This window comes from Pelodiscus sinensis, chromosome 9, assembly GCF_049634645.1.
Source record: "Pelodiscus sinensis isolate JC-2024 chromosome 9, ASM4963464v1, whole genome shotgun sequence".
Lineage (NCBI taxonomy): Eukaryota > Metazoa > Chordata > Testudines > Trionychidae > Pelodiscus > Pelodiscus sinensis.
The window spans coordinates 687,926-714,987 of NC_134719.1; the positions used below are offsets into that span (position 1 = coordinate 687,926).

A 27,062-nucleotide genomic window follows, 5' to 3' on the forward strand; every position below is an offset into this window, starting at 1 on the left:
TGTCCAGTATACTTAAAACTGGACACCCCTAGCTGCTGGTCCCGGCCCGGTATGAGGGCCGGTCGTCACTAGCAACCGCTGAACCGCATGGAGAGGGGCTGTTGGAGGAAGCAGACCAGCCTGCCTGGCTCTGCTCCCATTTCAGCGGATGGGGATTAGGGCTGTAAAACCCCCTTTGATTGGTCAACCACTTAAATTTTGTGTGAAACTGGATAACGGGGGCGCAGGCCTTGTTTGTGCGTGCGGGACCCGCCCTTTGTGCTTGCAAACGCGTTTGAGTAGCTGCACCTCAAGGCAGGAGTGGAGCCATTTTTAAAAGGTGGATTTTGCACGGGCAATGAGCTCTGAAGTGCTCTCACTCCTCCAGTCGGACATTGGAAACTTGCCATAGCCAATCAGAACGCCTCCAATTGTGGATGCCAAATACCCGATCTGCTCTCTGAGGAGATTTCGAGTGCTCATTAAACCACGTTTTAAAAATGTTTTCCACGGACACCCCCTAAATGATGATGGGCACGTTTACACGCCGCGGAAAATTGCTGCGATCAATCTTGCAGGGTTTGATTTAGAGGGTCTAGTGAAGACCTGCTAAATCAAACTCAGAGGGTGATCAGTGCTCCTGCTCCTCATGAGGATTAAGGGAAGCTGATGGGAGTGTTTGCTCCCGTCGGCCTCCCACTGTGTGGACAGCATGTCAACTCCAGCTACGTAATTTACGTAGGTACGACTAGTGAAGAAACGCTGTTTAGCTGGAGTCCCTGGGTTCTCAACCTGGGGAATCAGGAAGACTCTCTGCTCTTCCCTTATTGCTAAATGGCGGAGGGACCAGATGTGTGCTGTGGCTGCCCCAGGAGGGGCCGGATGGAGACTCATGGAGGGGCAGTACCTTGGGCGTGATAGTAAACTCCATGGGGCAGGGAACTGGGTTTGGAGAGCGTCGGACGCAACTTGGCGACTACCGTGTTTAAATAACGAGCGGGGGGAGGAGGGGGAGAAGCTGGAGGGGCCTGTGCTAAGCCGTGGAAGCCCATGATACTGGCCATCACCTGTTTGGTGTCATGCCCAGATCCACACAAGGAGCAGCTGCTCTTCTGTCTCGGCACTAGCAACGGGGGGATTTGTGTGCGTGTGTAAATCTCAGTGGATATTTTTGTAGCCAAGTAAAAATGGTTGGGCAAATTCCAGGGAATAAATGACATGGGGGGGGGGGGGTTCTTTCTTTCTTTCTTTCTTTCTTTCTTTCTTTCTTTCTTTCTTTCTTTCTTTCTTTCTTTCTTTCTTTCTTTCTTCCCCGCCCATCCAAAGGCGCTCTGCATTCAAGGTAGCTATTGCTCAAGGTGAAATGAAGGCTCTGGGTGGTGTTTGGTGCTGCGGCGTGGGGGGGGGCCGGGGAGGTGGCCGCGGCGAGGGGGCAGCGTAGCAATGCAGCCTGATCTAGTGATTAAACAAAGGGATTCAGCCAACATGTGTAAAATTAAGTGATCAAGAGTTGATTACAGAGTGCATTGATTGTGTACTGATGGATTAAACCGAGTCGTGCTCGGGATGCGATTTTCCCTGCCAGAGAGAGAGTGCAGGCAATTGACGCGCTGGCCAGAAGGACCCGCTTCTCCCAAGCCTTGGCTTTTATACATTCTCCGGATAAATCTGCAGAGAGGCCCATGGAATTATAATCGATTATCCATTTCTCAAAGTCACTTAAGGGCCCTGAGCTACAAGCTAAAGTGCCGGGGCTGCGAAGAGGCATTGGGTATGCGCCGGCATGTGCGGGCGCTGGCGCGGGGGGGACTGTGGCATTGACCCTGCCTGCTGCAAGCTGATGAATCTATTTTCTTGTAGGAAACAGTTTTGACAGTTCAATATCTGTGTTTTCGATATGTGCCCCCCCCCCCCACCGCTGCACGCACCCGAGGGGGGCGGGGCAGAGCGGGAAAGTGAGGAGGAGGGGAAAAGACTCTGCCCCGTCACCCTGTCCCATGATAGGCCTGTCGGCGTGTCACCGACTAAACAGGCTGCCCTCCAAGTCAAGGACACGGCGCCATTCGGCCGCCTGCACGGGGGCCTAGCGGGAACGGGATGGGGTGTGGTGGAGGGGGCTTCTCGGCACAGCTTGCCTGGCTCCCGTCTAGCCCCCCCGCCCCCGGTTCCCCTGCCAGATGTTTTGCTAGTGGCCGCGTCCCACGTCGTTTTTAAAATGGGGTTTGCTCCTTACATCAAGCAATCGAGATGGAGACCGGGGTTGTGTGGGCGTGTGGCCTCCGCTCCCTTAGCCGCTGCCGGCCATCTGCTGCCTCATGGGCCCGTGTCACTGGCCTCCGAAGGGGGCCGCTGTGTTCGTGGCAAAGCGATGCCGTGGCTTCCGCGGGGTTCGGGCCCCGCCCCCGGCGTGTCTCCGTAGCGCCGTGGGGCCAGCTCGGAGAGCGACAGTCTCACGAGCTGCCGCCAGGAAGGGGCCATGAGAGCCCCGCGGAGGTAACGCCGGCCAGCCGAGCACCCGAGCGCCCGCGGGGCTGTGCCAGCTGCTGTAAGAAAAGGGGCTCCCAGAACGCCGCCGAACCCGGCATCCGAGGGTCCGTCGGCTCAGCGCCGTACGCCTGATGCCTTGCTCTCCACGCACTGGCCGGGCCTTCCCTCCGGCCTCACGCAGAGCTCCCTGTGACACGTCCACCTCCGGCCCCCAGCTCCCACGGCCGCTGCCGTTACGGAACGGGGGGAGGAATTGGGGACCGGAGCCATCCTCTCTGGACCCAAGCGCCGGGCGCCAAGCGCGGACCACGAACCAGGGTCCTCCCCCCGTGCTGCGGGTACTGCTGTCCAGCGGCGTGGCCTCGCCCTCGCGACGCGTGGCGGTTCTCCTCTGGCCCGAGGCGCTTCGCCATCACGGACACGAGCCTGCCGGGGACGGGTGCCTGGGCCACATCCCGGGAGACTAAAACTCCTCGGTTCATGCGATACTTGCAGCGGCCTTCCAGCAGGAACGCAAAGGAGACCAGGTGACAGGAACCCTTAGTCTTGCTGCAGAAACTGCCTGCCAAGGGGCTGTGGCTTTAACGTCCCAGACCCCCGGGAAGTGGCCCGAGCCCCACTTTGCTTCACGTAGGGCCACGAAAACAGCCTCCAACTGCAGCAACTTCTAGTCACCCGTGATCTGGAGCCAGGTTGAAATCGGCAGCCGTCGAGGCACGAGATCCAGCTCCTATCCCTGATGCCCCCGCCCCAAGACACCCTTGCGGCAGGCTTTGGCGGTGGTGCGGGACTCTCCTGTGTTTTGCCCGGCTGGAAGGCCTGCAGCCCGGAGCTGACTCCCGAGGGATGCCTGTGTCCGCTCTCCTAGCCGGAGACGTGGCCGTCACGAGGATAGAAGCCGAGGCGCCCGCCGCGCCAGAGAGGCCGGGTTGGGAGGAGGAATCCAACTGAGGACCCGGCTCCCCCGTTTCTCCCGGTGAGCCCGTGGGGGCAGGGAGCCCCAGCCGGCCCGGCGCTCGCAGGCCAGCCGCCCGACCTCAATGGTGTCAATGTTTGGGTGCAGACGCCGCTTCCCCCAGTGAGCCCTGCAGAGGCGAGGAGACGTTCTCCGGCTGAACCCCGGTGCCCGGCAGAACAGGCAGCAGGAGACGGGCTTAGCGCCGCTCCACCCCCCACTAGTGACGAATTCACCTGCCCACGGGAATTGGCTGCCGGCCCGTGACGGAACATGGCAGCCGAGTGCCACCCATACAGCACAGTCGGGCGTGGCGGGGCTGAGAGACGCAGGCCGGAGGGAGCCGGGGGAGCGAATAGCCAGGCCCAAGGGGACGGCAGGGCAAACTAGGACAGGCTCCGAATGGTTCTCTCTCTTGCCCGTGAATCCCGGGGCCGCGCTGCTGATTGGCTGCCACACGGCGCTGCTGCCTGTGCCTGGTACAAAAGTAGCACCAGGGCGGCCAGTGGCCCCGGCTCCGGGCACCTTTTCCTCATTCCCCTTCCCCTCCTGCCGCGCTCTCCCTTCCCTCCGCTCCGCTGGGCCCAGGCCGGCGTGCCTCTCATCGAGAATTCATTGTCTTGTCAGCCTCTCGTTAGCCGGCGTGCGTGCGAGTCATAAATTACACCGCCCGGGCCTTTCTGCGAGGCTTCAGCACAGACAAAAAAATTGCACTCCATCACCGTGTCGCCCGGCTTTTAGTGGTATTGATCAACGCGGCTCCCCCCCCCTTTCATTTTAACCGAGCCGGTTAAGTGCAGTATCTTATTTTGTGCTGGGACAAATGAAAAGAATATTAGCCAGGGCTGAAATATATCTCTTTTTTATCTCTCTGCTACTTTTTTATTGAATCTTTCTGAGTAGGTGGCTTTCCGCAGGATGACAGCCTCATGACAGGCTCCTCATTAGAGCCCAGACAGTAATTGTGATGCATTTCCCTGCGCGGCCTTTTCACTTCTCCCCCCCACCCGTCCCCCTCCCTTCTCCCTGATTTGTAAAGTGATTGGATGTACAGACTCACTCCGTTCCTTAAATGATTGCCCAGCACAATCCATCTTCCTCGCGCCGGCGATAGGCAGCTGTACTCTGCTGATGGAGTGCGGGGGTTTTGGGGGTCTCCCCCCCCGGCGGGTCTCTCGTGGCGTCCTCTGCTGGCCACCACTGGAGACACGGGAGCCGCCTCGGCGGACGTGGGATCTCGGTTCCCGGGTTCCTACAATCACTGGCGCTGCTAGGAGCATCAGGCGTCGTGGCTGAGCGTCGCCACACTGGGCTATCTCCTCACCTGGGGCTAGTGGGCTTGACCCCGGCTGACCATCGGGGCCTTCCCCTTGGAGGATCCTGTTTGTCCAGAGACGCAGCTGCCCTGGGAACCCGCCTGTGATGCGTGGGGGGAGGGCCAGACAAGTGCCGTATTGCGGCCACCTGTTCCCCGCGGAGCCTCCCTGTCGCGGGCAGTCGGCGCTCGAGAAGCTACGAAGGGCGGGTGGTTAGCGCTGGGCCTCCGGAGACGTGGGTTAAATGCTCAGCGGTGTGTGACCGACGCCCCCCCGGCCTTGCTGCCCGCATCTGTGAAATGGGCAGAGTGCCTGCCTTCGCATGGCCTCCCGCTCACCTCCCTTCGGGCTCCCGGCGGCAGTTCCCTGTTCCCACAATGCTTGGCGCAGGGAAGTCCCCATTTCGGCTGGGGCCTTCCCCCGGCTCCGGTAAGGAAATAATGAGTACTAACGATGTTTGACATCAAAAGCAGCCCCACTCCCCTCCGCCCCGCAGAATCAATGTGCCGCTCAGCCTCCATTACCACAGCCGTGCCGTCACTCACGCAGCGACCCCCCGGCGGAGGGGCCGACTGTGCTCACCGAGCGCCTGGCGTGTGGGGAGCGGGGGCCGGGGTGTGCGCGCTCGCAGGGCCCCGCTCTGAGCTGCCCGCTGGGGGGGGGGTTACTCTGGAGTCACCTCGCTGCCCCCTGCAAGGTGACCGCGGGCCTGGCCATTGGGGGCTGGTTCTCCCCATACAGTCACTAACCCCCGTCCCGCCGTGCGACCTGGGTGGCTCTTTGCACGTGCCTGGGCGATGCCACAAGGTGCCAGGCTGGGGAGACTCAGGGCCGGGGTTGTTTTGCTCCTGCTCCGGCCCCCGGAAGCGTCGCCACACTGGGCTACCTCCTCACCTGGTGCTAATGGGCTTGAAGGAGACGGAAAGGCGCCCGCTGAGTCCAATGGCAGAGGTGCTGCCGCCGTGCCCGCCGGCTGGGTGACCTCTGGACCCGCTGGAGCCCAGCGCAGGAGGGCAGCTGGTCTCAGGGTAGCGTTGCCAGGGCTTGGTTTTCTCCCGGAAGGGCCGGCTGGGAAGGGCCGTGTCCAGTCTAATTGCACTGACAGGGCACCAGAAATCTGGTTACCGTGGGAAGGCAGGGGTGCTGGGCTTTTGACCCTCGCCAGCCCCCATCAGCCAGGGCCGTGTGCTGCCGTTCACCAGAATCGGGCCCTAAGGAAAGCTCTGAACCCCCCCAGGCACCGGGCCCCCTCCCTCCAGCAGGACAGTAAAGAGCCTGGTGCGAGCAGACCCCTGCTAGCACGGGGCTGGCTTTGAAGGCGTGCTCGGGAGCTGGAAGGGGAGGAGGCCTGTCACACCAGATATCGCTCTCCCGAGAGCAGGCCGGTCCCAGGCGGGAAAGGCATCGCTGCGGAAACGCGGAGGTGTGCGCGGGGGTGGATTACAAGCGCTCGCAGCCGCAGCACCCCCGGGGGGCCGTGTCAGCGTGAGCCGGCCCACCCACCCGGCCTCAGCGCCGGACCTCAGGTCCCCGCAGGAGACGAGGAGTTTGCGATGAAATGATTGTGACGGCTTGTGAGCGGTGGAGGCGTTTTAGGAAAACAGGCAAAAGTCAGCGAAGGAGACGGAGGCGGCGTCTCAGCCCCCTCACGCGCCCCGGCCCCGGCTCCCAGCCAGCGAGGTGGGGGAAGGAGGCTTCCAACCATGCGGCGGTTTCAGGAGGCTGGGACGGGGGTGATGCTGAGGCGGGGGGAACGACCGGGGGGAAAGCGATGGGGTCTTCGGGGGCCCCCTGCTGCTTTTCCGCCTCACTCTGGAGACATTGGCAGACACGACCCGGGTAGAGCCCGCCAGAGCCGGACTAGCTGAGGGACGAAGGGGTATTTCTAGGGCGCTGTGTGCAGGGGTTCGGTCCTGGTGCGCGACTGGCCGCCCCGGCAGGGTCTGCCTGGTCGAATTCCTGGGGCCGGGGGCTCGTCTCCCGGCTCCGGTCAGAGGATGCGGGTAGGAGCAGAGGGGGGCTGCTGTGGCAAATTCCTGCCTGCCTACGGCAGGGACGCTTGGGCGCCCAGGAGCCTGCTTCTGTCTCCGGCTCACATCTCTGCCCGTCTGACCTATTGGAGGGATTTCTGCAGCAGTCACGGCCACAGCGGCCCAGGCTCTTATAAAACGATAGAGCTGGAAGGGCCCTCAAAAGTCATCCAGACCCTCTCGGAAGGACCAAGCACCGTCTCGCCCATCCCTGAGGCTAGGTCTAGACTGGAGTTTTATCGGAAAAGAGACACATACTGCGCTCCCCAATTCACGTACCTTTTTCCGTTTGTTTTTTCAGAAGAGGCTTTTCTGAAATTTAGCCCGTCTACACTGGGCCAAATTTCGGAAAACCCTCCTTCTGCCTTGTGAAATGAGGAATTCGGGGGCTTCTGAAAGAGCGTGTCTACTCTCCCGCAAAAAATGTCGGAAGAGCAGACACGTTCCCTGGACGTGGTGGAGATTTCCGGGATACCTCTAGACATAGCCCAACAGGTGTCTGTCTGACATGTTCTTAGATATCTGCAGTGATGGAGACTCCATAACCTCCCTAGGCAATTTATCCCAGTGTTTCACCACCCTGACAGGCAGGAAGTTTTTCCTAATGTCCAACCTAAGCCTCCCTGGCTGCAGTTTAAGCCTGTTGCTTCCTGTCCTGTCCTCAGAGGCCAAGGAGAACAAGTTTTCTCCCTCCTCCTTGAACACCTTTTGGATATTTGAAAACCACCATCATGTCCCCTCTCGGTCTTCTCTTTTCTAATCTAAACAAGCCCAATTCCTTCAGCCTTCCCTCCTGGGTCGTGTTCTCTAGACCTTTCATCATTCTTGTTGCTCTTCTCTGGACCTTCTCCAGTTTCTCCACATCTTTCCTGAAACGTGGGGCCCAGAACTGGACACAAGACTCCAGCTGAGGCCTAACCGGCGCAGAGCAGAGCAGAAGAATGACTCCTCGTGTCTGGCTCACCACACTCCTGTTCATGGTTATAAATCCAAAGCATTTCCCTCCCTTCTCTCATCTGTCCATGGCTCCGGCACATCTCACTGACCCGCGGCTCTGGGAGCTGAGATGCTCTCGGTATCCATGTGTGTAATGGGTATTTGTGATAGTCACGATTCCTGGCCCTGGGGAGGGGAGTGTGGGTTAGTGGTGATAGTGGGGGTGGGGCGGGTCAGGACTCCTGGGTTCTGTTTCAGATCCAGGAGAGGGTGAGGCCTGGTGCTTGGAGCAGAAAGCTGGGAGTCCGTCGTGGGCCTGGCACCGACCCACCATGTGACTTAGTGGATTCATTTCGCCGCGGTGTGCCTCAGTTTCCCCACCTGTGCCGTGCGGGTAGTGACACTTTGCCCCCTTGCTGAGTCTCTGTGGCACATCTCGGTGCCGCCGAACTTCCTGGCCCTTGCACCGCGCCCGTGAGACCCTGGCCCAGCTGGGCCTCGGTGCGGCTTGAGCTGCCTGCGAGCGGCGCTCCCCAGTCTGCTGCGATCCCCGTGGCTGCTCCTGCTGCCGTCGGCACACGGCTCGCCCTTCCCCCGGGGAAACGGAGCAGGCCCGAAGGAATTCAGCAGCAGGCTGCCTTACCGGAGCTAGTGGGGACCCTCCTCCCCCCCCCCCCAGTGCTCTGCTGCATTCGCGGGGTGCTTGCTTCTTCGGGACGCGAAGGGGAGGAGACTTTACTGGGGGGCGAGTCACCGCTCAGACGAAGCTGAAGGGGGCCCAAAGTTTCAGAGCGGAGGAAGGGCTCCGGGGCATTTCCATTGCTGATTGTTCGCAGGCAACGAGTCCTGCCCGTCTTTCTTTTTAGAGTCATTCCAGCAACGTGCTCACACAGCCCTGCCAGTGCCCCCCACTACCGCCCCGCAGCCCCTGCCGGCCCAGCCCTGCCGGTGCCCCCCACTACCGCCCCGCAGCCCCTGCCGGCCCAGCCCTGAGCTCCCCTCCTCCCCCAGCCCTGCCAGTGCCCCCCACTACCGCCCCGCAGCCCCTGCCGGCCCAGCCCTGCCGGTGCCCCCCACTACCGCCTCACAGCCCCTGCCGGCCCAGCCCTGAGCTCCCCTCCTCCCCCAGACCTGCTGGTGCCTCTCACTCCCATCCTGCAAACCCTTACCGGCCCATCCCTGAACTCTGTCCCCCAGTTCTGCCGATGTCCCTCAATCCTAACCCACAGCCGCCTCCTATCCCAGCTCCCCTGCAATGCCGCTCTGCCAGTGCCCCTCAGTGCTGACTCTCAGCTGTTCCAGCCCTGGGTTCCCACACAGCAATCTCTACCAATGACTCTCAACCCTGACTCACAACCAAGGTTCCCTCTCATTTTTTTCATCCATGTGCAGAATAAATTTTGTTCGGATGCACATGGGGACGTGCACCACCCACAGAAACACAGGCCGCCGGCTGTGGGCGCGCTGCTAATCCACGGGGTGGCATTTCAGCCTCTCCTGGGCGGCCACCCAAGCGCTCAGCTGACAGGGCTCCCTGCTCACAACCCCCTCGGCTGTTTCCGCTTCGGCGGGTGGGCAGGGGCTGCTTTGCGACCGCAGCGCGCGCCAGGGACTGAGCCGCGATTGCCAGACGCACTTCACAGATCCCTGAGCCCCGTTCCGAGTCCAGGGCCCCGATCCTGCGTTCAGACCCACAGGTGTAAATCTGGGGCAGCCCCACAGCGCTCGGGGGAACTGCCGTGGATTGAGGAGCCCAAGGGCCCAAGGTCGAGCCCCCCTTCTGCAGCAGGGAGAGGCGAGAGCGCTCCTGTGAATTCAGTAGCGGCCTGGGTAGCGCGCCATTGGCCGGCTCCCGCTGGAGGGACTTGTGGAAAAATTCCACCGCGCAGAGGTTCATTTGTGTCTCAAGGAGTCTCTGCTTTCAGGGCAGGAAATATTCAGTTTCAACACTTACAGGGAAACATTTCCTCGGAGCCGCGGAGACCATGCAAACAGCAGGCGTGCCCAGGCGCGGCCTTTTCATCTCTCCGGCGCTCGCCGGCGACGGGGAAACGCTGCGGAGTCGAGGAAGGTAAACACTGGAGCGCAGCCCTGCCAGGCACCAAAGGGGGGAGAGAGAGGCACGGAAAACAAAACCCCAGCTGCCCAAAAGGAACCCTCGGTCAAGCGCCTCAGAGGCTCGCAGGCGCGGGCTTGGCGCTGGAGCTGAGGGCACCGGCTATGGCCGCCCGGGGGCTCTCCCTGGCCCCCCGGTGCCAGAGACGTACCCCTCTCCCTCCGCTCCTGTTTCCAGTGGCGTGGGCTGAGGCGGCGACCTGCTGGAGGTCGCGGCGCCGGTGGTGGAGAGGTCCCTGCCAGCCCCTGCCAAGCGGGGGTCCCGCCCTGCCTCGCCCCTCCTGGTGCCCCCGGGCATCTCTGGCACTGCATGGTGGCCGGGGAGACGCTCCGGCCGGGGTGCGCTCGCCTTGCACGCAGACGACACGGCGTTGGCCTGAGGGGCGCTCCCTAGTCACCGTGAGTCCTGCAGGCCTGGGAGCCGTGGGTCGGAGTCCGGGGGACCCTGAGCAGGAGGGGGGAGCTCTCGCCCTCTGCCCCCCACCACGGTCCCAGCGGGCCGCACGGAGGGCTGCCCCGGGCTTATTTGGCCCACCCGTGGCCCGATCCCCTGGGCGTAGCTGGCGGCTCAGGGGAGCGGCTCATGGCTCCTGCTGAGGGGCAGCGGGGCCGTGCCCGGCAGGCTGGGAACACAGGGCCCCGTCCAGCGCCCCGGGACGCCGGTCAGTGGCTGTGGGCGAGGAGGGCAGAGGGGAAGCCCCGTGGAGGCCTCGCAGGGCTGCAGACGGCGCCTCTCGTGGCGAGGGCAGAAAAGGGAGCACGGCGGCTCCCATTCCGCGGCCCAGGGCGCCCGCCCAGCTCCGGCAGCTGGCGAAGGCTGGCCGGGGGGCAGCCCATTTCCCCGTCCATCTGTGCGTGCCGCAGCGGGAACCCGGCAGGATTTCCCCTGCGCTCAAAGCCGGCCTGTTTATTTTGGGAGGGCGCGCAGGCAGCCCCATTGTTTGCGTGCCGGGCCGCGCTATAAATAGCCGGCGGAGGGACTGTGTCAAGCCCCCGCCACACAACGGTGGACAGGCTCCAGGAGGAAGCCGGAAGGGCTCAGAGGCCGGCCTTTCCCGCCGGGTCAGCGCGCGCGGGTCGTCGGGCGGGGCGTGGTTTCTGGGCACTCTTTAAACCCCAGAGACGAGGCGAGCGCGTGTGTCTGAGAGACGAGGGGGCTTCTGTTGTCTTCCAAGCCCCAGCAGGGGCGTGGGGCCTACTGGGTGCCGAGGGGGGGGCCGTCAGGACTCAGGGTGTGTTCTGGGCTGCAGGCAGAAATTGGGTAGAGTGGCTGGAGGGGGGTGGAAGCGTGAGCTAGTGGTTAGAGCACAAGGGGCTGCATAGAGCCAGCGATTGGACAGTGTTGTTCCCATCTCCAGCCCTGATCCTGGACACGTCCCTTCCCTCTCACCAGCTCCATTTCCTCACCGGAAAAGTAAGACAGCATCTGCCTCCTGCCATAGGGTGCTGGGGTTTATTACCAGGCTGGCCTAACATGCTGGAGAGCATGGTTCCCTGTAAGCTGAGCACTCGGGCGGCCGCCCAGGAGAGATTCAAATGCCGCCCAGCTGATTGGCAGAGCACCCACAGCTGGCAGCAGCCAGCAGCCTGTGTTTCTCCAGCTGGTGCACATCGGCGCTTGCATCGGTGCACAGAACAAAATTTATTCCGCACATGGAAGGAACCCATTGGCGGGCGCATTGCTTGAGAGCCCCCCAGAAGCCCCGTCACTTGCTGTGTGGCCTTTTGGAAGGCAAGGAGGAGCCGAGAGCATTTCCCGACGTATTTCTGGCCTTTCCTCACGGGGGATGTGGGCGCAGCCCGGTTCCACGCTGAGAGGCAGAGCCCCTGGAGCTGTGGGCACCAGCAATTTCTCCCCCGAGGCAGCCTCATCCTGGAACCGGGATTCACTGAGTTGGGCTCCACCAATCCCAGGGGCCTTCCGTGTGCAGGGCCGCCCCGCGCCGGGCTGGGACCAGTTTGCTCCGCGTCTCGGACATAAATAAAGAATCCAGCAGCAGGGCTCCCTGCAGGTGACACGGGGCAGCCGTCAAACACACTTCCCCTGGCTCCAGCACTCACAGCTGTGCTCGGCTCGCCCCCTTACGAGCGCAGCCGCTACTACAGCTGGGAGCGGGGGCCTGGGAGGCGGGGGGGGGGGGTCTGTCGCTGCACCGGTCGCTTTAGTGGATGGGAAAGAGGCGCTGGATGTTCCTGCCGGAGGGGACAACAGAGCATCTGGGCCAGCAGAACCGGGCTTAGGAGCGGGGAGCTGAACAGAGAACTCTGGCCGCGTGGCAGAAAAACCAGAGCAGCTTCCGCAGGCCTGGGGCGGGCGGCAGGGCTCTCTCTGGGCTCTCCGCCGTCTGATCCTGTCGGGTGCTGAGCACCCCCAACGCCCAGGGACATCAAAGGCGGTCAGCACCGCTCAGGACTGGGCCCCTGATAAAGTCAGCGTATGGGGCGATGAACGGTGGTCCCTTGGGGCTGGGTGGAGGGCGGAAGGGTGGATCTGGAGACCAGGAGCCCCTGGGGTTCCCTGCCTCTCCCCACAGGAAAGGAGGGAGTCCCACTGCTGTACGCGAGAGAGGGGAACCGCGCCCTGGGTTCGAGACTGCTCTGCCGCTGCCTCGCTGCATGGGCGGGGGGAGTTCCCCTTCCTCCACTGGGGATAATGATCCTGGCCCAGCTCAGACAGGCGACTGTCGGCTTCCCAATGGTAATTCCGGGTTTGTCGTCCCTCCGTCGTCATCAGAGCAGCCACAGCGTTCCCCGTTTTCGAGAGGGGGAAACTGAGTCACGGAACAGGGGAAAGGGCCTGCCCTGGGCCACCCGGAGAGGCAGTGGCAGAGACAGGAATATGATTTCGGTGCCCACGGGGCCCCGCGTCAGACAAGAGACGGGACACAAGCAGGCGAATACAAAGAAATAGGTCCCCGACTGCCAGCCCTCAGCTCTGCTCACTAGACACCACTGCCGCCGAGGTGTGCAGCAGGCCTGGCCGCAGATTCTTGAATCTACAGGGGCCTTCGTGCTCTGCTGTGAGGGCGTGGAGTTCGTTAGAAAACAGTCCGTGCCGGTAGCTCCTGTTCCGTTAGTCACGCACCCGAGCAATCCCCTGGCCCTGTCTCCAAATCCCCTATCTCAGGTCTGCCAGGGAACAGGGCCTGGAGGCTGCCTCCGGCTTGGCTGGGAAACCTCCAGGCTCCGTAGAAACCAACCCGCAGGGCCCCACCTTTCCTTGTTGCTCCCACGGAGTCTCTGTGCCCATCTCCTCCCTGTTAGCCTCTCCGTAGCCAGTGGCCTCGCTCGGGTCCGCGGTGCCAGGCCAAACCCTCCGTTACACCAGCACAGACACACTGCTGGGCTGTGGTCAAGAGGGAGACCCTGGAGTCCTGGCGGAGAGTGGTCAAAACACCAGCCTGAACATTGGGAATCATTTAAAAAGGGTTCAGGACTAAGAGAGAGAATATCTGACCCCTCTGTGTAAATCCATGGTGCACCCACGCCTTGACTACTGCAGATGTGGTCTCCTCATCTCAACAAAGATATCTTGGCATTGGAAAAGGTTCAGAAAAGGGCAACAAAAATGGGGAAGGGTTTGGAACGAGTGTCATATGAAGAGATTAAAAAGACGGGGACTTTTCAGCCTAGAAAAGAGGAGACGAAGGGGGGATATAAAATTATGGCTGGTCTGGAGAAAGTGAAGAAGGGAAAGTTCTTTACTTAGTCCCACAATATAAGAACTAGAGGTCAGCCAATGGGATTAATAGGTAGCAGGTTTAAAACAAAGGAAAGGACGTTTTTCTTTACACAGCGCACAGTCAACCTGTGGAACTCCTCGCCAGAGGATGATGTGAAGGCCAAGACTTTAACAGGGTTCAAAAATGAGCTAGATACGTTCATGGAGGTTAGGTCCGTTAATGGCTGTTAGCCAGGCTGGGTAGGGAGGGTGTCCCTTGCCTCGGTTTGTCAGAGGTTGGGAATGGGCGCCGGAGAGGGATCGCTTGGGGATTCCCGGTTCTGTTCACTCCGTCTGGTGCCCCTGGCGTTGGCCGCTGTGGGCAGACAGGACACTGGGCTGGAAGGACCTTTGGTCTGACCCCGTCTGGCCGTTCTTATCTTCTTCTGTGTGCTCTTAAGGTCAGTTTCAGCCGAGGCGGGCTTGTGCCGGCATGCGAGTTAGTCCTCTCTCCCCTCCTCTTCCCACAGGCAAAAAGAAAGCCACCTTGTTCGACAGCCAGGCCCCCATCTGCCCCATCTGCCAGGTCCTGCTGCGCCCCGGCGAGCTGCAAGAGCACATGGAGCAGGAGCTGGAGAAACTTGCACAGCTGAACATCAGGTAAGGAGCTGCCCTGTCCCACCCTCTCTCCGCCCGGAGCTTGAGATCCGGGGGCGGGAGCAGGCGCCCCGGGGACCGCGGGCTCTGCCCGGGCTGGGCCGGCCGGTGCTAGCAAGCGGGGTGGTGGGCGTGAAGGGCCGGGGGAGCAGGCGCACACCCAGATACCCATTTCACCTGGGAGCCGCGGGCCTGATCCGGCCCCTGTGGAAGCCGCCAGAGTCCTCCCGTTGGCGGGGCGGGGAGCCGCAGCCCCCGTCCCGTCGCCCTCGGGTCTCCAGAGGACCAAAGGCCACCGAGTCCCCAGCAACGCGCCGTGTGCTTGGGAGACTCAGAGCTGGGCATGGCCCCTCCCTCCCACCCCTGCCTTGCCCCCGGGGGAGATGGTCTGAGACCAGCCTGCCCCCCACGCTCAGCCCCATTCCGCTGCCTCGGCCCCTGAACACATTCCACGGACTAGCCATCCGGGGAACGTCTCCCTGGCGTTCACTGCAGCTGGACGCCGGATGCGGAGGCACTTCTCAGACAGCAGCTAACGGCTGAGGCCATCCATGGCTTAGCTGGGATGGGCCGGGCTAGTGTCCCCGGCCTCTGTGTGACAGGCGAGGGGTCACTAGGTGATCGGCTCTTCTGTTCATACCCTCTGGGGCCCCTGCCAACGTTCCCTCTCATTTTTTCCATTGGTGTGCGGAATCAATTTTGTTCTATGCACCAAGGCATGTGTGGATGTGCACCACCAGCAGAAAGCCAAGCTGTGAGGGCTCGGCTCATCCGCTGGGCAGCATTTCAGCCTAAATGGACCTTTGCTCTAATGCAATGGGGCCGTTTTTCGAGCCCCGCCAAGTCAGGGACGTGCTGCTCTGCACGGGGGTGCGTGCGTTCGGGCCAGCAGGTGCTTGGAGCTGTCGGCTCGAGGCACCCCCGGTACTTTGCTTCAGTGGGTATCGCGCGAAAGGGGCAAAAGCAGCCTGCCCCCACCCCGAGCCGCGAGCCGGCTGCCCTGGGCTGCCTTTCAGCTCCGGCTGCCTGCCACTTTTCCCCAGCCCGGCACAGTCCCCTGTTTTAAACCAAGAATTAATTGCAGTTTAACTGTGAGCAGTTATTTAGGAAATGGCTGCAGCCAAGGGTTGGCAGATCCCTGCCCCTGCCTTAATAAAACTCAGCCGCCTCGGGAAAGAGCGTGTTTATTTCAATTATTAATGAATTCCCCGGTCATTAAAAGGTGAGAAAAAGAATCAAACTGCCGACTGGAAGCTAAGTGACGTCATGGGGGGGGGGGGGCGGGAAGGGAGCGGGGGGGGGGGGAGTAGCTCAGATTAATTGCCCCGCAGCACCTGTCCAGACCACCAAGGAGGTTTGGAGAGGGAGCCTGCTGCAGATCGGCTCAGGCCGGTCGGTTTCCCCAGCCACGCGGTGACCGAGCGCGGCTGCCGAGGTCGGGGGGACCCATCACAGCGACCTCCCAAATAGGGGCTGGATTGAGACCTCCCCGATCCGTCACCCAGGTGGCACTCGGCTGCCAGTCAGACCCAGGGCTCTTAGAAGGAGAGCTGGGGGGGGGGGGGAAGGAGCCTCCAACCCATTTATCCCCCGTGACACCCAATCCCCCGGTGCGCGTAATTTATGATGTCATTTGGGCGGCGTCCAACTTCAGAAAGGGCCACTGCAAATTAGCGAGCAGGTTTAAATGAACAGAAGCAATTAGTGGTGGGGGCAGCCCATGGAGGAAGTTGGGCCAATCTCGGAGTGAAAGGGAAAGTGCTGAGCAGCCCGGGGTGGGGAGGGGGAGGTGGCGTTTAATGGGAAAGGGAAGGAAGCCCTAAATCATGCGGCGTGACAAGGGCCATGGTGGGCCGGCTGACAAATGGGACAGAATGGCATTATTCCCTTGGATAGCAGCGGCCGCTACCGCCGAGATAGCTCTCCCCGGCGCGGCCTCTCCCCCGGCCGGCTCTGGCCGGCCCCGCGCGGCGAGGGAGACGCCGGGGTCTTTATTAATGATCCCGTAACGACTCCCCCGCCCCCGTGCCGTGACCGGCCGCAGTCCGCGCAGACGGTGGATTCGGCAGGGGGTTCACACAGCAGCGGGGCCGGACGGGGAGGGGAGGGCGCCACTGACCGGCTGGCGGGGAGCAGCGTGCACCTTGTACCGCCGCGGCGCAGGCGTCCGCAGGAACAGGACACGGACGGGGCTCGTTTCGTAGCATCCTAGAGTCCTAGCACTGGCAGGGACCTCGAGAGTCATCGAATCCACTCCCCCGCCCTCGTGGCAGGACCCAGCACGGCCTAGACCAGCCCTGGCAGGCGTCTGTCCAACCTGCTCTGAAATATCCCCAGGGATGGAGATTCCACAACCTCCCTGGGCAATTTATTCCAGTGTTTGACCCCCCTGACAGGCAGGAAGTTTTTCCTAATGTCCAACCTCAACCTCCCTTGCTGCAGTTTAAGCCCATTGCTGCTGGTATCCTCAGAGGCCGAGGAGAACAAGTTTCCCCCTCCTCCTTGTGACACCCTTTTAGGTACTTGACACCGCTCGCCCCTTCCTGGCCCCGCCACATGGGCAGTGACAACCCAGGGGGTCATCTTCCACATCCTGCCCTGGCGGCGGGTCCCAGGAGGGGCCACGGCCAGGGGAGAAGCGGGAACTACTGATGCTCTCGGATAATGTAGTCGACACCCCGGTGCGGGCAGGGCCGTAGACAAGATGGGGCTGGGGGTGGATACCCGCCCGCTCCCTGCCAAGCCACGGCTGTCACTGGGGAGAAACGCCCCCGGGGCTGCTTGCCGGGGGCCGGGTTTGTAACGCAGGCTGCAGCCCGCCCTGCCTTGGGGCTGGGAAGTGTCGCGCACCCGGAATCGTTCACAGCAGCCGGGAGGGAGGCTGGTTCGTCGCGGGCTTCTCCGGGGCAGGAGCGGCGTCCTCCCACGCGTCCTGGGGCGCCCTCTGGCAGGGGGGTGCTGGGCATCTGGTCAGCCTGGGGCGTGGGGCTCCGGTTCAGGCAGCTGTTAGTGGCGTCCCGGAGGGAGCGTGGGGACGGACGAGGAGTGGTGGCAAAGGAAGCCCTGGGGTGATGGCCATGCCACCGGGGTAGCAGGGGGCAGGGAGAAGGCGCCTCTCCAGCGGGCCGAGGCCAGGGAGGGATGGAAGCTCTGTTCTTTGGGCCCTGGGCAAAGGCCTCCCCCCGACAAGGGAGAGTGGCATCTGCGCCGCAGCCCTTAGCCACGGGCCAGGCACCGTTTGGCTCAGGCAGTAGAAGCAGGTGGCTCTAGCTGCCACGGTCGCAGGTTCAACCCCCCCCAGCCGCCAACCTTCAACAAGCAGGGTGGCTGCTCTTCTGCGTGGGCAGCCCCAGTGTGCGCCGGAGCATCCTCTGTCCTAGGCAGCGGTGACACCGGCGGGGGCTTTTCCAGGGAGAGCGCTTGGGGCTTGCAGGAAAGAGCCCCCGTCAGGCAGGGCAGGGCAGGAGAAGCTGCCCTCGCGGCCCTGCCTTGAGGGGCTGAGGAGGGAGCAGCAGCACGGAGGCCGGCCACTGAACCGGAGAAGGGGCGGTTACTGGAAACCCCTTTAAGGCTGCGGCTACACTGCAGGGTTTTGGGGCCAAAGCCCCGCGGCGGGTCCACACCTCACGCGGGGTTTTGCGCAAGACAACGTGCAGTGAACCGACGGGGGGGGCTTTGCGGCGCAGGTCGGCCTCTTTCTAGGGGGAATGGCTCCGTTTTGCGCCAGAGCTCGTGAGGATGGGCAACAGGGGGGTTTGCGCAGAACGCGCCAGTGGAACAAAGCCCAGGTGCCCTGGTGGCTAGTCTGTGAACGGCCGTCAGAGCTCTCCTGCGGGTGCGCGTCCGTGCGGCGTGGACGCGCTCTTGCGCAAGACACCTGCAGTGTGGACGTAGCCTGAGTCTCGGGTGGGTTTGCACCAAGCTGGGCTCTGGATCCGAACCCCTCCTTGCAGTGGGGTGAGTTTGGGAGCCGGCCCCCGCCTAGCCCTGCCGCAGCCCCCCGCCACCCAGCATGGCAGGGTAAGGGGCCCGCTGGCTCTCTCCCTGGGGCTCTGCCAGTCCCTCCGTGGCTCTGGCGTGGGCCTGAGTCCTGCCCCCCCTCTCGCCCCTCAGCCCCAGCTCAGCTTGGGGAGGGAGGGAGGGAAGGGAGAGGGCTCATGCAAATTTCATTTCTGAGCCACTGGCGCTGTTTCAAGAGCCGGCAGCCTCGGAGCCCTTCTCGGCGTTACATATGTAACAGCCTCATTGAACTTGACATGTCAAATTCAGGCCATTTGTGCAAAATCTCCCTTTAATAATACCGTTTCATTTCGCTCAAATGAGACTTGAATGCATGTAAAATGGGAAAGGATATTTAAGCGCTAACATTAGGCAGATGTCTTGCCAGAGGCCGATTGAATATATGAGATTTTGAAGTGCTTAACGTGGTTTCGGTGCTCCCTCTTAGAATATGTCACCTGGCTTCCTCCCCCCCGCACCCCCCCTCGCAACCCCTTTTCTTTTTTCCCTCTTTAAGCCAAGGCCGCAAATTGAAAGTAAACAAAACGACAAGCCCCAGCGATATGAGGTTAACCCCTTCCGGGCTGGAAAACTCAGGCTGTCCCTCTGCCGAGACGTTCAGCAGGAGCTTAGGGAGTGCCGGTTCCACGCCACCACGGCCCGCTGTGAATAACGGGGGTTGGATGCAGCGCTAGTCCCAGGAACTCTTTGGGGCCCTCTGCTCATTTGATGTACGTGCCGCCCCCAGCACAAGGAGCCCCGATCTCTGATTGGGCCCCCAGGCAGGATTGGGGCCAGGGAGGCGCCTGTCTGTCCCGCCCGTCGTTATGTGCGTGTGACCCCAGCCCCAAGCGAGGCAGCGAGGAAGCAGCAGCCAGGCCGGGTGTAAGATGGGGCAGGCAGTACCACCCCGCAGCGGATCCAGGTGCGTCTCGGTGCAGCGTGGGCTGCATCTCTCTCTCTTATGGGTTGTTCTGGGAACGAAAAGCATCCCTGTGAGACTCAGATTCCCGCAGCCTGGTTTGACCTGCCGGGAACGTGGCCCCGGGAGGATGGAGAAGGACGTGGGGTAGGGAAGGGGGTTAAATGCAGCCACTTTTTGCTGGCCTCTACCACGCTCCTGGCCACACGGCTCCTGATGCAGCAAGCTGGGCACCAGGCCCGCCTAATGATGATGAGCTCGTTAGCCTGCTGGGGGGCGGGGCCTTGCACAGAACCTGACCCTCAGGAATATAGGGTAGGGTGTGGGTCTGGGTGAATGTTATAAGCAGAGCTAGCAGGGAAGGCTGCCTGACACTTTCCAATGTAAGACCCTTTTTTTAGTTGCTTATAACTTGCCAAACGTAAATCACATGGGCTGAAATTTCCCAGGCTGGATGTCTGCCTCAAACTGAATTTTCGGTGGGAAATATCGGCTACGATGAGTCGGTTGCTTCTGTGAATGAGGCAAAAGAAAAAGGCAGCCTCGTGTCCTTGAGAAAGGACGAATACACATGGGGAGGCTCTAATGCCTCCCTGCTTTGGAGCAAGCCCTTGACTTTATTGAGGGCGGTCGGGCATTTTGGTGCCCGGGAGCTGGCTTTTGCTGTCGGCTTGAAAAAGTGTCCAAATCTGGCTGTGACGCGGCTCTGCAAAGTTCTTGGTTCTCCTCTGCTATCAGCACATAACTGGGAACCCCCCTGGGTAAGCGTGTGTGTCATGGCTCCTTCCCCGCTCTGGCATGATAAATACAGAAGTGGGGCCCTGCAAAAGTACCCCAACACCTTATCTACCAGGCTTTGGTAAAAATCTTCCCCCCAAAATCTTAACAACCTAGATTTTGGGGATGAAAACTCTGCTGCCACCACCCAAGTAATGATAAGAAAATCTGAGGAGAGATCCCTTGAGAAATCTCACCCCTAAAGTACAAACCAGGACACAAAAATTAACCAATACCAGGTTAAGAAAAAGAAAAGAGAAAGAACTTTTATTATCACCACAATATTCCTGTTGCAAGCATAATGACTAGATGGTAAAGTCACAAAGTAGATGGAGAATTCAACCATAGATAGGCCCAAACTTAGTTACAAAGGAGAGCAAAACCCATTTTAAATGCACAGACATTTCCCAAACCATAAAACAATAAAACCTAACGGATTTATCTACTTACAGAAGAGCGAAGAGTCTATCCTTGGAGGGGACATTCTGTCTGACTCCCTCCGTAGCTGGAGAGAAACTGCTCAGGACAAAGGAGGGAAAAACCAAAAATTCCTTTGTCCCAGTTTGAAATTCCTACCTACATTCCTATTGGCTGAATCTACCTGACTTAGTTCCCGGGCTGCTGACTAAGCCTCATGATCATGACAGCGTGTCTCGTCTAGTGGCAGGGTCACATAGAAGATAAAAACCTTCTACTGCTGCCCAGTGAGCTCAAGTGGTAGAGGACTGTGCTGTGCCCTTTTGCTGACTCGTGGTGGTGGGTGGTTCAGTGTGCGGTTCCACATGATGGAATTTTTGCTCCTTCCATTTGCTTTTTTATAATTGTAGGAATTGACACTAACCACTCCCCTATACCACACCCACCCCGCATGTTACAAAAACATGAAGACTGCAAAGTGAAGCACTCAGAAGCTGGACCTGCCAGAGTTAAGGATGCCTGTGCAACCTTAATTTACCCCTTTGTGTGTATCTGCATTCGGATCGTCTTTAAGGACTTTGCCACCTTAGTGCTCAGAGCTGAGAGCTCATAGTGCCTAAGGATGTGAACCAGTAATAGTGCAGGAGGCAGCGTGGTCTGGTGAATGGGGCACTGCTGGGTCCATCTGGACTCCTGGGCTCTGTTCCTGGCTCTGCTGCTGACCTCGAGACCAGCTCTCCCGGCTCAGCATTAGCTTTGGCTATCTGTGGCGCAGCTCTGGAACCAGCCGGGTCCCCGGGGCTCTCTCCCTGCCCTGGGCGCCTGCAAATATGAAGCACTGCCCGTGGAGAGGGACGATTTTCCAGCTCATCTCGCTTGGAGCGGGCTAATGCGGAGTCCTGCTCACCGCGCCGGCGTCCTTTTATTTCTGTGCCGCCATACAGCAGCAGACGCGCCGGATCTCTTCCTCCCTGGGATGGACTGCAGGCCCCTAGGCATCGCCCTCGGTAGCTAGGACGTGAAACCGCTGACCAGAAGTGGCTCTTAACGCCTTGTAGGGGCGTATCCACAGACACTGGGAAAGGGGAATGTAGCTTTCCTCATGCACCCTTTGCTCTAGGAGGTTCGGAGAGAGGGGCTGAGATTTGCCTGGGATAAGAGGTTATGGACCAGGATACACGGTTACTTAAAGAAGCTACAGTGATTTCTTTCTTTCTTTCTTTCTTTCTTTCTTTCTTTCTTTCTTTCTTTCTTTCTTTCTTTCTTTCTTTCTTTCTTTCTTTCTTTCTTTCTCACCCAGGGGCTACGTCTAGATTGGCATGATTTTCCGCAAATGCTTTTAACGGAAAAGTTTTCCATTAAAAGCATTTGCGGAAAAGAGCGTCTAGATTGGCACGGACGCTTTTCCGCAAAAGCGCTTTTTGTGGAAAAGTGTCTGTGCCAATCTAGACGCGCTTTTGCGCAAAACAAATCTGAGCTGTCCACACTGGCCCTTTTGCACAAAAGGGACTTTTGCCCGAACGGGAGCAGCATAGTATTTCCGCAAGAAGCACTGATTTCTTACAGTAGGAAGTCAGTGCTCTTGCGGAAATTCAAGCGGCCAGTGTAGACAGCTGGCAAGTTTTTCCGCAAAAGCAGCTGTTTTTGCGGAAAAACTTGCCAGTCTAGACACAGCCAGGGTGTGTCTGAACACCTCTCTGTCGACAGAGAGACGGAGATTAGGCACTTTGAAAGTGCAAATGAAGCCGGGATTTAAATATCCTGTATTTCATTTGCATAAACATGCCCGCCGCTTTTTTTTCCGAAACGGAGCTTTTTCAAAAAGAAAACGGCAGTCTAGACGCAGAGCTATCAAAAAAGAAACCCTTTTTCGAAAGATCCTGTAAACTTCATTTGTCGACAGAGGGATGCCGTCTAGACGTAGTCCCAGCATGCTAGTACCTGTGTGCACGGGAAACAAGAACAGCGAGGGAGCAAACGCAGTTCACCTTTGTTCAAGCCATTTGAATAAATACCATTTTTAAAACCTGCCACCCACCCTTCGCTGCGGCCAGTCCTGGATAATAGGCCCGTGCTTGCCCCGAGGAAGAGGCCGGGGGTGAGGTCTCTGGCCACAGATTGTAGGAGTTACAGGGGGGACGTTGACACAGCCATGCCAGGGCGCTCTCCTGCATCCTCCCCGGTCCCAAGGCATCTCCCAGCCTGCCACCACGGCCGGCTCCTTGGAGCTGGGTGCAAAGGGAAAGGGTTCACCAGGGCAGGGAGCGGCGAGGGCAGTGGGGCGGCAGGAAGGTCCATCCAAAGCAGGCGAGGGTGGCGGGGGGGCATAGCTCATCCCATTCCGGCTTTGATTCGTGATGTTGGGAAGAGCCAGACACAGGCACGTCAGCGGCTGCTGCTCCCACGGCGGCTCTCAGCGACCCTGCCAGGGTGTAAATCTCCCCTCCCGGTGGCGCTTATGGTGAGCCTCTCTCCCCTTTCTTCCGCCTCCGGCGAACCGGCTGCCTTGGCTCCGGGCAGCTGCTCCCTCCGGGCCGGGCCGGAAGCTGCGTCTCCGGGCTGTGGGCAACGACAGAGGGTGGAGGCTGCCCCCAGTCGGACCGGACCACGGGAGCCGGGGAACCTGCGTCCGATATGGCTCCGCCCCACCCGGTTCAGGCTGCTGTCCTGCAATGGGAGCCTGCCTCGCATGGTGCAGCCGGGCGCTGCCGCTTGGGGTGAGCCCCCGGCTCTCACGCCCGGTTGGGGGAATCCCGCCTCCGAGGCCAGTGTGTAAACAGGGCTGCTGCTTGCCCGGCCATCTTCCCTGCGCTGATTCCCGAGCGCGCCCCCGGGCTCTCTGTGGCCAAAGAAGGCTCCTGGCACGGAGCAGGGAAAGGCCTGTGGCCGCCCTGCCCCTCCCTCCCACCACCCAAAAGCCTCCCGCGGAGCCGCCGGTCTCCAAGGGGCAAGCGCGGCGCACGCCCCAGCCCCACCACGGCCGCCAGAGTGCGTAAACCCCAAATGAGTTCTGTTGGCACATGGCACGTAGGGTCAGGGCGCTCGCCTCGCCGCCGGGCTCCTAGATTTATGCCCAGGGCCATAAACCCATCAGCCGGCACGCAGGCACTGCCTCTGCGCTCCCGAGCAGCCGGGCCCCAGACCCACCAGGCTTCCGGGGAGCGAGATTAGAGACATTTATGAGTGAGATCTTTTCTTACAAAGCTCCATTGAAATACACAGTAAATCTCTCCCCTTAAAAGCAGCGAGACAGGTGAACCTCGCTCCAGAGAGAGAGGCCGAAATTGAACGAGTGTCACAGAGGGAAAACTAGCCGGCGAAGCCTCTCCTTCTCTCTCCCTTGCACCCTAACTTTTCGTTCTTTCTTTCTTCCCCCTTTCTCCCCCCACCCCGCCCCTCCCTTCCGCCATATCAAGGCGACATCTCCAAGCCAAGTACTTTTAATTTCGCCTGTGGCCCTTGCTGACATGGTGGATATGCACAGCAAGTTAAATTCCCGCCTGATCAATAAAACAGAAGCAGTGTGTCCGACCGGTCGATATTTTTTTATCTGTCTTCAGTCCAGCCCTGCTGATGACAGCCCCCTGCGCTTCTGCAAAGACACTCAAGGGCATCGGGCTTTGGCAACACAGCGCTTTTTTTTTTTTATTTAAATTAAAAAAAAAATCCAGATGCCTACAAAAAAAAAAAGTTCATGGAGTTTGGCCTTTGCTTAATAACGGTTTTATGATTTATCTTAATTTTTAATTGAAAAAAATTTGCGAATTAATTGATTTCTGGGACTTGCCAATTAACATTGTAATTGGGTGCATGATAAATTTCGAAGGAGCATCATTTTTCTCCCTCTCCCTCTTGTCAGCGAGAAGGGGATTGGTGAGGGCAGATGCTTCCTCTCCACTCCCCCCCAGGTACGACCACCCGCCCCCCCTCCCCGGCTGCTGCATCTTAAAGAAGGAACAAGAAAGCTAATAAAGTCGTGTTATTAGAGTCTCCCAGAAGTGACCTCGCCAGGCATAAATCCAGGCCTGGAGATCCTGGGGACAGGGACTATTAAGTGCCTCCCTGGACTTTCTGCCAGGCAGGGGCGGACGCCCGCCCCATCTCCTGATTGATCTTCGCCCAGCCTGCCCGGCAGCCCGCGGGGAAGGTGGCTCAGCCAAGTCCACACCTCAGCCGGGGCCCAGGCTTGGAGCCAAGCCGCAGCCGCCGGGGGAAACGTCCCCTACAAAAGGCTTGAAGTGCAGGGCCGTCTCCCGCGCTTCTCCGAATCCCTCAGGGCTCTCGTGGGCTGGGACTGGCGTCTCCGGGGGGACCACGACGGAGCCTGGCTGTCAATGTCTCAGCCTTGGGCTGCTGCTGCCTCCGGGCTCCACCGGGTCCCTACACGTCCAGACTTACCGCCGAGGGACTGGCCCCTTGAACGCCGCCCCTCTGCGATCTCGCCCTGGGTCCCCGGGGGTACAGCCCAGCAGCTCCCCATGGGGCAGCAAGCGTCCCCCTCAGAGGCACCCGCCTTGACTTCCCTGTCGGCCGCTGCCTCCTGCCCCCGGCGCGTTGGGGAACAGACCGGCATGGCACAGGAGGCTGGGGAAAGTGGGGCAGGCCTGGCACCGTCCCTGTGCCAAAGGCAAGACATAAGAACGGCCAGACTGGGTCAGACCCAAGGTCCATCCAGCCCAGTGTCCCGTCTGCCCACAGTGGCCAGCGCCAGGTGCCCCAGAGGGAGTGAACCGAACAGGTAAGGATCAAGCCATCTCTCTCCTGCCATCCGCCTCCATCCTCAGACACACAGAGGCTGGGGACACCATTCCTTACCCACCCTGGCTAACAGCCATTAATGGACTTAACCTCCATGAATGTATCTAGTCTTTTAAACCCTGTTATAGTCCTTGCCTACACAGCCTCCTTAGGCAAGGAGTTCCACAGGTTGACTATGCGCTGTGTGAAGGATTTCCTTTTGTTTTAAACCTGCTGCCCTGACACCAGCCTCCCGTCCCTGTCGCCCACATACTTTCTGGTGCACTCCCAACCCATCACACCCCTGAACACACCCACCCTCGGCATGCCACAAAACTGCCCCAGCCGCCACACGCTCCCACATATGTACTGATGCGGCGCCACGTGTCCCGGGAAACATGCCGTGTGCACTCAGACTCAGTCGCCCAGGCACACTCTCGTGGTTTTACGCACGCTCGCGTGCTGTGATACAGCCACGCAGGCCTGACCGACTCCTCAAACTGAGTCACCAAACCCACACCTGGCTGGAGCCGTGTCAGCCTAAGCCCCGGGGTAGGTGCAGCCAGGTCGGTGAATGAAGGCTACCGTCGGCCTAGCTACCGTCGCGTGGGGCAGCAGCATTCCTATGAGCGTGACAACCCCCTTCATCGCCGGGTCTGCACCCTGGGGTGGGAACAATGCTGCTGCTGCCTGCTTGTGTAGACACGGCCTCGCACGCCCTCGTGCATGCCCGTGCTCGCCTTTACACACGCATGTGCACATCCACGTCAGCCCCCGCTCTCATGTATCTGCCTGCGCTCTCATGCGTTCCCTGCAACGTCTTCCCTTGCTGCCATGCGCTGGCACAGGCTCACAGATATGCCCGCGGGCCTGTGTGCACACGGGGGTTCTCTGTGTCCCCCGCCCTGGCTCCTGGAGAACGGGGTAAGTCCTCAGCGAGGCTGTTTGCTCTCCTCTCGCTGCTTCTTGCCGGGATGGTCACGTCCCTGCCGCTTGCTTTGCTCTACGGCGTTAGAGCGCAGACCCTAGGGAGCCGGAGGGCAGGATCTGTGCTGAGCTCCGGCTTTGTCTGGTGGCTGATCCGCCTGTGGGCCGGGGTCTGCCCTGGGGATAAACTGCACAGGCGTTCCTGCGCCCTCCGTCAGGAGAGATGAACACCCGGGTCGGGATTCCAGGGCAGCCTCCCTGGAAGCGCCCAGTTCCGTTTGCCTGATGCAATTCTGTGCAGTTTGCAAAGCAGGAAACGGAAACCGCTGGCTGGTGTCGGTGGGCGCCCTCCCCCACTCCCCCCCGCAGTGTATGGAAACAGAACTGTGTGTCATGTGCCCCACGCTGCAGAACACGAGGGAGATCCCCATCCCCTTTTAAATCAAATGAGGTTTTGGAGCCAAAGCAGCTGGGTTGGTTCCCTGGCAGCCCTGGTACGTAACCTAGGGATACCTGGGGTGTGATGGCTTAATTTCAATGTGACATTAATATAACCCTGTCACTGTCCAGCATTAAACGGTGCTGAGCAAGATACACGGAGACCTGCGCCTGCTGAGCGCCACAGCAAACTCATCCCCAAAAGCCCTTCTAACCTTTCATGAGCTACCTGGAAAAGCGGGGAGGCAGGTAAAGCCGTGGCGAGGTAGCCCATGAAATACACCTTTCATTTGAACGCCACCCCCTCTCCAGGCCCTTTCTCTGGGGTTAGACGGAAAGTCCCTCTGGCCTGGCTCGGGTAGCACAGAGGGAACAGCCACCGAGCCAGGGTTTGGGAGCCGGGACGGGGGCTGGTGTCACTGTGTCCGTCTGTCCCGTTCTGCTCAGGACTCCTTGTGGAGCAGGATGGGGAAGGCTGGGGTCCCGGGAGACAGTGGATTGGCTGCCAGGAGAGTGGGAGTCTCTCAGGAGCGTCCGGAGCATCTTTCCATCTGTCCCGGGTTTGGTTCTTTCCTTCGCCGCGCCAATCTCCGTCTCTTCAAGGACCCCCCGGGGCATGGTGGGTGGACTAGCCCGTCCCCTCTGTATCTGGTCCCCCAAAGAGGCTTCACCGCTCGTTCACGTCTGGCTCCACCTCCTCCCCCCCACC

The 27,062-nt window shown here is 60.2% G+C and overlaps 1 protein-coding gene across 6 annotated transcripts in view; it reads left to right on the forward strand.

Annotated features, from left to right (window-relative positions):
• Positions 1-27,062, forward strand: part of RNF220 (ring finger protein 220) — a 330,094-nt gene that overhangs the window by 186,227 nt on the left and 116,805 nt on the right. For all 6 annotated transcript variants that reach the window (XM_075935811.1, XM_075935812.1, XM_075935807.1 and 3 more), the window contains one exon: positions 14,010-14,139. In XM_075935811.1, coding sequence (XP_075791926.1) covers positions 14,010-14,139 — 130 coding nt within the window. The remainder of the gene's footprint in view (positions 1-14,009; positions 14,140-27,062) is intronic.